General features: G+C 38.5%; 1 protein-coding gene across 8 annotated transcripts in view; it reads right to left on the bottom strand.

The window, feature by feature from the left end:
- LOC120587867 (uncharacterized) overlaps positions 1-11,170 on the bottom strand; it is a 62,467-nt gene that overhangs the window by 16,946 nt on the left and 34,351 nt on the right. For 2 of the 8 annotated variants that reach the window (XM_039844948.1, XM_039844949.1), the window contains exon 2: positions 8,161-8,300. The exons of 5 other annotated variants lie outside the window; for them this stretch is intronic. In XM_039844948.1, coding sequence (XP_039700882.1) covers positions 8,161-8,300 — 140 coding nt within the window. Of the gene's footprint in view, positions 1-6,491; positions 6,546-8,160; positions 8,301-11,170 lie in introns of all 8 variants that reach the window. One more of the 8 variants, XM_039844947.1, reaches the window with a different exon arrangement.

Raw genomic sequence — 11,170 nt, 5'->3', positions numbered from 1 at the left:
CAGCACTTATATTTTTGAGTCTCATGGGACTGTAACAAATGCAGAGACAGTTCTTGGTTGGCTACCCCAAGGCATAGCACACAGCAGACTGAAACAAACCCCTAGTCTTTCTGTGAAAGAGGCCTATTTGATTGTCCTGGAGCTTCAGCAAGAGGGACAGACTTCAAGTTTGGACACATCTAGGGGACTACTCAGGCCAGTGGACACCATCTTTGCACTCTTCCTCTGCCTCACTCCAGGTCATTGGCGTCTCCCAGAAAGGTGCTTGACACTCATTTGGTGCCCTGATCTTTGTAACGACTGCTTGGGAGACACTTCTGGGTTGGCCAGCTCTGGTGGCCAGTGGAACAGACTCTTGTGGTCCCATAGCATTGTATATATTCACATATTTTAAAAGCTGCTGCCTGAAGATGTGGCTTCCAATCAGCCTAAATCCAGGTGTTGACTGGGATCCTCCCCTTCAGGACACTGACAAGTCTTGGAACACCCTCAACTACTGGGAGCCACTAAATACAAAATAGGCTGCTTGGACAATCACAAGAGCTAAGGCATGGTTGAATGATAAGGTTCATCTCCGAAACAACGCTGCTCCCTCAAGACTGGGAGAGGTGGCTCTTTCATCTAATGCATAGAAACCAACACAGAGAATCAAAGAAAATGAAGGATATGTGTTTCAAACGAGAAGGACAAGATAAAACCACAAAAAGCCCTTAATGAAATGGAGATAAATAATTTTCTTGACAAAAAGTTCAAAATAGCAGTCATAAAGATGCACACCAAACTTGGGAGAAGAATAGATGAACAATGAGAGAACTTCAACAAAGAAACAGAAAATATAAGAAAGTACCAAATAGGAGTCACAGAGCTAAAGAATACAATAACTGCACTGAAATATATACTAGTGGGATTCAACAGTATACTAGATGAAGCAGAAAAGGATCCATGAGCTCACAAAGAGGACAGCAGAACTCACCTAATCAATCAGCAAAAAGAAAAAAAAGTTTTTAAAAAGTGAAAATAGCTTAACGGACTTATGAAATATCAAGTGGGAGTAACATCAGAAACATGGTGGAGTGAGAGACATCCCCAGTTCTCTCCCCTTGAAACAACAATAAGCTGATCATCTAAAACGCAAAAAACACCCATCCTGCACACAAGCATGTCTGAGTAGGGGATCTGCGAATAAGCACTACCTTGGGTCAGAACCCCAGGAGTTGGGCGGTAGACTGGGAGAAACACAGAAGCTGCCTCTCGCAGCTGCAGCTGCAGGAGGAGGGGGAGGGAAAAAGGTGCAGCAGTTTCCCTGAACAGCCCTGCCTGAGAGAGCCAAGAGCTCCACTCAGCAGCAGTTCCGAGGAATCAGGACAGGAAGCAGATAAGTGGGGACGGCAGAGAAGCAACAGCTGATTATCACTAGCCATGGTTGCAAAACACAAGGCTGAGCTGCAGTCCCCATCCCCCAACCCAGAGGGCCTCTCTCCCCTGTCCTCCAAGACGAACACTGCATAGCCCCAGGAAAATCTCAGCAAATGCTATCAAAACTGCCACTAACACTGACAGGGACTGAGACTGAGGATAGCAAGTGTGGTTGAATATTTATAAGAAAAAAAGGCATTATGAAGACTTTATATAAAGCAGAGATCCAAGAGGCTTAGACGCCACCTACTAGAAACCAAAAGTAAATTGCCTTCTTAGTGACAGGCTAAAGACAGACATTTATATAATAAATCTTCCTGGAAAAAAGGCAGAAGACACTTCTTTTAATGTTCAGGTGGAGAAATAGGCCACTAAACACCATGAACAACCAAGGTGACAAGGCAGCTCTGAAAAAAAGAGAAAAATCTCCAGAAAATAAGTGTAAAGACATAGAAATATGCAACTTAAATGACAGAGAATTCAGGATAGTACTTCTGAAAAAACTCAATGAGATCCGAAACGAATCATATCAACAATTTCAGAAATTGAAAAAACACCTAGACCAGCAGAATGAATTTTTTAGCAAGGAAACTAAAAACTTAAAAAGAACCAAATAGAACTTCTGGAGATGAAGAACACACTGAAAGAGATGAAGAATGAAAAAGCAAGCTTGGGAAATAGAGTCGACCAAATGGAGAAAAGGATAAGTGATATCAAAGACAAAAATAAGTGATATAAAAGACAAAAATCTAGAAATATATCAGAAGAAAAAAGAAAAACTGAAGAATGAAAAATAATGAAAGAGAAATACAAGAACTAGCTGATACCATCAGGAAAGGAAACAAGAATAATGGGCATTCTTGAAGGAGAAGAAAAGCAGCAGGGATTAGAAAGCATTTTCAGACAAATAGTTGACGAGAATTTCCCAAATCTAAAGAATGAACTGGAAGTTGGAATTCAAGAAGTCAACAGAACACCCAATTATCTCAACCCAAAAAGGACTTCTCCAAGACATATTATATTAAAATTATCAAAAATCAATGACAGTATTCTCAGAGCAGCCAGGGAAAAGAAGACGGTGATTTATAAAGAAAAACCCATTAGATTATCGTCGGAATTCTCAGCACAAACCTTACAAGCCATAAAGGAGTGGAATCAAATATTCACACTATTAAATGAAAGGAACTACCAGCCAAGAGTAATGTATCCAGCAAAGCTCTCCTTTAGATCTGAAGGAGAAATAAAGACCTTTCCAGACATACGAAAGTTGAGGGAATTCTCCACTATGAGGCCTGCATTACAGGAAATACTGTAAGGGTTCAGCTCACCTAAAACAAAATGAAAAAATATATACATAACTATGTGTAAGGTGACAAGCAGGCAGACAGAAGCAGAGGAGTGCAACCCTCATTAAGAACAGGGCATTATCACCTGCAAAAGAATGAAACTAGACTGCTGTCTATCACCACACACAAAAATTAAGGACATGAATATAAGACCTGAAACAATAAAATGCATAGAAGAAAACATAGGAACTGAACTCAAGGACCTTGGACTTAAAGAGAATTTTATGAATTTGACCTCAAAGGCAAGGGGAGTAAAACAAAAATAAATGAATGGGACTACATCAAACTCAAAAGCTTCTACTCAGCAAAAGAAATTGTCAACAAGGTAAAGAGACAACCATCTGGGAAAATATATTTGCAAGCAATGCCTCCGGTAAGGGCCTAATATCTCAAATATACAAAGAACTCATACAACTCGATGACAACAACAACAACAAAAAAAATCATCCAATCAAAAAACAGGCAGAGGACCTTAACAGATACTTCTCCCTAGAGGACATACAAATGGCCAACAAATATATGAAAAGATGTTGAACATCGCTCGCTATTAGGGAAATGCAAATCAAAACCACAATGAGATACCATCTCACACCTGTTAGAATGGCTATAATCAACAGGACAAGTAATAACAAATGTTGGAGAGGATGTGGAGAAATAGGAACCCTCATACGCTGCTGGTGGGACTGCAAATTGGTACAGCCACTATGGAAACAGTATGGAGGTTCCTCAAAAAACTAAGAATTGATCTACCGTATGATCCAGCAATCTCTCTACTGGGTATTTACCCCCAAATACTTGAAAACCCATATCTGAAAAGATATTTACATACCTATGTTCATAGCAGCATTATTCACAGTGGCCAGGACATGGAAGCAATCAAAGTGTCCTACAGTAGATGACTGGATTAAGAAGCTGTGGTACAGATATACAATGGAATATTACTCAGTCATAAGAAAAGATGAAATACTGCCATTTGCGACAACATGGATGGACCTCGAGATAATCTTGCTAAGCGAAATAAGCCAGACAGAAAAAGTTGGAAACCACATGATATCACTTATATGTGGGATATAAACCTAAAAGCAACAAACAAACAGTACAAACAAATAGAGACTTATGGACATGGACAATAGACTAGTGGTTACCTAGGGGAGGGCGAGAGGGGATGGGACAGGGGGAAAGTAGACAGGGTAAAGGGGGTCAAATATGTGGTGACAGAAAGAAATCTAACTATGGGAGGTGAACACACAGTGTAAACATATATACCAAGAAGGCAAAAGACCTGTACACTGATGAAAAATTGAAGAAAATACAAATAAACTGCAAGATATTCCATGTTAATAGATTGGAAGAATTAATATTATTAAAATGCCCATACAAACCAGAGCAATCTATAGATTCAGTGCAATTCTTATCAAAATTCTAATGGCATTTTTCACAGAAATACTACAAACAATCCTAAAATTTGTATAAAACCACAAAGACCTCAAGTAGCTAAAGCAATCTTGTGAAAAAACAAAGCTGGAGCCACCACGCTTCCTGATTCCAGACTATATTATGAAGCTATAGTAATCAAAACAGTATAGTGTTGGCATAAAAACAGACAATAGGCCAATGAAACAGAATAGAGTACCCAGAAATAAACCCATGCATATATGGCCAATTAATTTATGACAGAGGAGCCAAGAATATACAATGGGGAAAGATCTTTCAATAGGTGGTACTGGGAAAACTGAACAGCCATATGCAAAACAATGAAATTGGACCACTATCTTACACCACAGACAAAAATTAACTCAAAGTGGATTAAAGACTTGAATGTAAGGCCTGAAACCATAAAACTCCTACAGGAAAACAGGCAGTAAACTCCGTGACATCAGTCTTGGCAATGATATTCTGGATTTTACACCAAAAAAAATAAAAATAAAAATAAGCAACAAAAGCAAAAATAAACAAATAGAACTACATCAAACCAAAAAGCTTCTGCATAGCAAAGGAAACCATCAACAAAATGGAAAGGCAGCCTACTGAATGGGAGAAAACTTTGCATATAGATCTGACTGGGGACTAATATCCAAAATACATAAAAAACTCATACTACTAGCAAAAAAATCTGATTTTAAAATGGGCAAGTGATCTAAAAAATCACTTTTCCAAAGACATACAGATTGCCAACAAGTACATTAAAAGATGTTGAACATCAGTAATTGTCAGGGAAATGCAAATCAAGACCACAATGGGACATCACCTCACACCTGTTAGAACGGTCATTATAAAAAGAAAAGAAATAACAAGTGTTGAAGATGTGGAGAAAAAGGAACTCTTGTGTACTTCTGGGGAAATGTAAATTGATTCAGCCACTATAGAGAAAAGTATGCAGATTACTCAAGAAATTAAAGATAGAACTTTAACCACATGATCCAACAATTCCATTTCCAGGTATTTATCTAAAGAAAATGAAAACACTAACTCAAAAAGATATATGCGCCCCCATTATTTACAATAGCCAAGACATGAAAACAATGGAAGTATCCATCGATAGATGAATGGATAAAGAAAATATGTGTATACAAACACACACAAAGGAATATTATTCAGCCATAAAAAGAAGGAAATCTTACATTTGTGACATGAATGGACCTTGAAGTCATTATGCCAAGTAAAAAAAGTCACACAGAAAAAAGACAAATATGGTATGATCTCGTATGCAAAACCTAAAAAAAAAAATTGAAACTCATAGATACAGAGAACAGATAGGTGATTGCCAGAGGTGGGGAGTGGTGGGGTGAGCAAAATGGGTGAAGTGAGTCAAAAGATACAAACTTCTAGTTATGAAATAAATAAGTCCATAGGGATGTAAAGTACAGTATGGTGCTGATAGTTGATAATACTATATTGTATATTTGATAATTGCTAAAAGAGTAAATCTTAGAAGTTCTCATCACAAGAAAAAGTTTTTTTTTTAACTATGTGTAGTAATGGACATTAACTAAACTTATCGTGGTGATCATTTTGCAATACAGATGACCCTTGAACAACACTGTTTTGAACTGCATGGGTCCACTTATACGCAGATATTTTTCAATAAATATATAATCAGCTCTCTGTATCCCTAGGCTTCACAGTCGCAGTTTCAGCTAACCACAGATTGAAAACTGTATTTGTATGGAAAATAGTGTTTTCAGTCTGTAGTTGGGAATCTGCAAATGCATTGTTCTATGCCATTTTATATTAGGAACCTGAGCCTCTGTAGATTTTGGTATCTACAGGGGGTCCTGGAACCAATTCCCTGCAGATACAAAGGGACAACTGAAGTTTTGGGAGAGTCAAAAGTTATATGTAGATTTCTGATACGTGAAGGTTCAGCACCTCTAACCCCCACATTAGTCAACTGTATATACAAATATCAAATCATGTTTTTTACATCTGAAAGTAATATAATATTACATGTCAATTATATCTCAATATTTATTAAAGTTGGTGGTGAATAGAAACTTCAAATATATTTTGCCAAATTTATTTTGGGTAGTAACTGGGGGTACAAATTTTCCATATATCCACTGAATACATATATTGAATACCTTTGGTGTGTCAGGCATTGGTCTAAGTGCTAGGTGTCTCAAAAAGCATAAAGAACTTCCAGCGTGGTCGGTTGCAGGGGAGAAACACAAATATCTAACGAGATTACAGTAGAAGGTAACAGGTTACCCAGATTTGTCATTTGCTTACCTTGTTCAGCCATTTGAGATTTGAGTTGGGACCAAGTTTCTCCAGAATAGGCTCCTTCAAAATGAAACCTATCTTTTACTTAATCTGAGTAAGAACTTCTAGACATTTCTTTGAAAAAGATTAATATTATTGAGTGATGTATTTTGGAATCTTTCCTATAAAAAAAATGCTTCTTTTTTGAATTGTACATTAACATTTAAAAAAAAATTAACACCCATCCTTTTTCCTCTCTTTTAGTATTATCATCTGCATTATAATGGACTGTGATGTAATAACAAGCAAATTTTCAGATGGTTCTCAAAGGCAAAGGATACTTCTGACTGCATCACTTTTTCACCAGATTGAAAAAAAGCACTGAAAACCAATTACTGAGATAATTGAAAGCTAATGATCTTTACCATCTGTCACTACTCAAGGACTTTGGAACTAAAATGTTCCCCCAGTATAAGAGATTGATTTTCAGTATGCGAGTGGACTGAATCACATAGATTTTTTTCAGCCAGTAACTGTACAGTTATACAAATCATATCTTCCACAGTATGCAATGCTCCGATCATAAAAAGATTATCTTTGGTTGTTGAGCTTCAGGAAGAACTTAAACATATACTGTGTAAACAGTACTTTACATTTCTAAAATCCCAAATGTAGGAAAAATATGCAGACATAGAGAATATATAGGCCAACTCTTAATTATATGAAATATACTTAAAGAGCTTTTAAAACTGTATTTTTGTATAAAATATTTGCCTTTTTACATTTTTTTTTGTTGTTATTTTACCAATATAATACATGGAGCCAAAGAAAACGATAATGGTACTAATAAAAACTCATAGGGTTTCTTGTCAGATTTAATTCTACCTAATGGCAAAAAATTTTATTCAGTTCTGGTTAAAAAAAATAATTAAATATATGTGTGTACATATATATTTTTAATGTATCATTTCCTCAGAGGAGTCAATCACTTGAAATGTCTAGAAACACCCTTGCAGATATTGCCAGTGTAGGTCAAGCTTGAGCATATACATAGCTCAGTCAAGTGGGCTCTACACTAAGCTCAACACCAACCAATACCCCTGCTGTGTTCCTGGCCAGTCCCAGAGGAAGTGGTTATCTCAGGATGTGCATCTCCTTCTTTTTGGTGGATTCAGGGGCGGTGGAGAGGCATCTGTTGGGAAAGGGAGAGGACCCGAATCTGGCTATCTAGAAGGCCCTGTTTTATGGCTGAGGTATGAATATACTGGGTATCAGAACCATACTAGAGCTGACATTGACTGTCATGAAAGTATGGCGTCACATCAGCCAAAGGCAGAAATGCTAGAAAGATGGAAACAGCTATGTGCTACCAGGAAAGTTTGTGTTAAGTCAGGTTCTAAAAAACATAATTCCAAGGCACATGCATGATGAAATACAAGAATAAACTTTTAGCCATTATGCTGAACTCATGCAAAGAACGTTTCCTCTTAGCCCATCTTTCTTCTACTCCTTGATTTGCCATTGGAAAGTCTAACATGAAATGTGCTGCAAATAAGCACTAGATATAACTGAAGCTCAAAAGTAAGATTTCCATCCAACAGATTCCCTCTCCTCCCTTCCTAAGTTCCCCAGGCAGTGCTGCTACCCATCCCAAATACAATGGTAAAAAAATAAAGACAGGGTTTTACTTTCATACCTGCAGCTGTGTGGATTGTGTTTTGCCCTTGGTCACCATTCATGCCATCTCTGCAGTGCTGGAACAACCCTCTCAGCACCTTTATGCCCTGCCATCCTGTCCATGTGGTCAGGCTGGCAGGACTAACCAACATCTGGAACCTGCAACACAAAGCAGGCACTGGACTCTGGTAGCACTTCAGACTCAAGACCTTTTATAGACTAAGCTCAATCCTCTTTTTCATCCTGTTCCTGGTTCTTAAGTGTCAGTTAAGATTCATGTTCAGAAGCAACTTGAAATTAAATGTCTGATGCCATCATCAGAAGAGAATAGTGCTAGCTCTGCAGCTGGGGTGGTGCCTCTCCCAGCCCTAATAATAACTTATCAAGTGCTCATCATTGGTCAAGTACTGTATGAAGGGCCTTAATCAGATGATCTCAGGTCATCCAGCAGCCCTATGATATCGGCCTTAATATGCTCCCCATTTTATCAGTAAGGAGGGGCTCAGGGAGGTGACATGATTTGCCAGGTCACACCATCACCAAAGAGTGCTGCATGATTCAGACTCGAGCTTTTTTTTTTTAAGAATCAGGGTTCTTAATATCACACTGAATAAAATCAGATGAATATCACATAAGATGCCTCATCTACTCCTTCGTATATTTAGCTGTTTACATACCAGGTTTCTATTTACCTACTCACAGCTGATGCTCCTCTGGGAGGAGAGTTTTGGTAAGTATGATGAGGTCTTCAGGCACCTGACTTGCTACATGCTATGAGAAGGTAGAAAATGTTTTTCTTTTTCAATGGCTCTTCAAAGAATGAATACACAACCAAGGTGGGGGGAAAAACTTTTTTTTCCTCTTTGATAATCAATGTTCATCAACTCTCCCCCATCCTTCCAATTTGTAGCAGTCGAAGCTAAAGCTGACAACAAATATTAATAGCTGCTCTCATTTAAAAAAAGTTTAAGCGAAAAGCTATAGAAACCAGTAACAATACCAAGCACGTATATTTTGCCTCAGATTACAAAGTGAGCATATTAACTCATTTATGAATCAAATCACACAATTTTAATAGTTTAAATATATTTAGCACGTTCACATATATTGTTTTCTAATCTTGGTGCAAAACCTATCGTCCCTACTCTAGAAATGAGGGAATGGAGGCTAATAGTGAGACTTGCCTATTGCCCACATTGCTGTCACAGTCTCAAAAATGCAAATCCAATCAGGTTCCTTGTTCTTACATCCACAAATCCAAGTCCATCTTACTCCCTACCCCCAGTTTACAATCTTCCAAAGGATCTGAGTTACCAGCAGGACATACATGCAGGGGCCATTAGGCCCTTGGTGACCAGGTTCCAAGCCACACACCTCCAGCCTTTCCCTGAGCTGCAACCCTACCTGTCCTCACCACTCACCAGAACAGCTTACAAGCCACCTGCACTTTCCTCCATGCTCTTTTTAGCCTCATACTCTACCTGGATTTCCTTCCCTATGTTTTTTACCTGGAAAGTACCTCCTTGCAGACTGAGCTCAAGCACCACTTCTTGTCTGAACCCTTTCCTAATGAACACACCCTGAAGGTAGAGCTGATTCCTCCTTCCAGGCCAAATGCTACGCACAAGTGCTCTGGGTAGTACACAAGAAAACTCTTCACTGCATTAGATGATCTACAGAATAGTTGAGAGGCCTAAAATTTGCTGAATTAAGAAGAGAGAAAGGTCTATGTGGCCAGTCAGATATGAAATCTTGAAAGAACTGAAGAATGAAAAAAAGCAGAAGTATAAAGGAATTCATGTTGATAGTAACTGATTATTATACACACCATACGCTGGATAGATGTATCATATACATATTATTCCACCAAAATGAAAGGTAGATTGAGTGAAAAGGATCAGATGGTAAAACAGATTCATTCTATTTACCAAAATATAGACTTGAGTCCGGAAAAGCTTTAGAAACTTTTCTAAATGGCAGTGGAATGGAGTATCTCTTTTCTCACAGTTATACACAACAGTGTTAAGTACAAACTTTGCAATCTTTTTAAGATGTTTTTACAATAGTTACATTTTCCTGAGAAGAATCCCTCAATGGCATAGCATCCTATCTATGTTATAAATCACAAAGCAGATGTTGAAAAGATTTTGCTCTACCTGTTTATCCTTTTCCTCTCCCATCCTTGTTCAAATAAGTACATAGCATGCCTGGGTTCCACCACATAACCGAAAGTCCAGAGAAAACGAGTTGAAGAAAACCAATGTTAATTCTCCAGAGGCAGAGCCCTTGGTTTTCAAATTTTTCAATGAATCGAGTCTATGAATGAACTATCTCAGTCCAGCCCTGTCTGCCATAGCCAGGATTGTATCCCAGTTTCCAGCTTTCCTCTAAGGATTTATTAGCCCTGAGTTTGTAAAGCAGGGATAACCAGTACAACTTGGGCAGGAGTCAGCTGCCAGGGCAGAGATTCCTGCCAACAGCTCATCCAGACAGGTCATTAAGTGGGCTTAACCAAAGGGTCTCCATTAGTCCTCTTGGCCAAGGATGGAGAATTGTCCCTTGGCCATTATTCCAGCCTTTGGTGCCAGAGTTTGCTGTATTCTTTAATAACCTTTCATTGTGACGGCCCATGAAATCGTGCCTGAAAGCGGCAGGGAATTAAAAGATTCTTAAAATCAATTCCTGCTGGGCCTTGGAGCAAAGGAGCTCAGAGCAGGCCCAATGTAAACAATCACAAAGTGCTGGCTCTGTAGTAGCTATGAGAGCACCTACTGTGGGTTAGAAACTTGACATATACTATCTCCAACCCCTATGTAAAGAAACTAAAGATCAGACAAGTTATGTAATTTTCCCAAGACCTGTGATTTGATTCCATTGCCTCCTAGCTCCCACCTCGCCATGTTGTCTCCTACGCTCCAACAGTGACCTTTTTGAGAGCCCGAGATTTTTGCATTGTATTTTGCTCTGCCCCAAGAAATCAGTCAAGCCACCAAGATTAACTCTGTCTTTCTAACAGAACCAGAGAGATA

This window comes from Pteropus medius, unplaced genomic scaffold, assembly GCF_902729225.1.
Source record: "Pteropus medius unplaced genomic scaffold, Ma_sr-lr_union100, whole genome shotgun sequence".
NCBI lineage: Eukaryota > Metazoa > Chordata > Mammalia > Chiroptera > Pteropodidae > Pteropus > Pteropus medius.
Note: the sequence above shows the minus strand (reverse complement) of the source record. Positions and strands in the feature narration are given on the sequence as shown.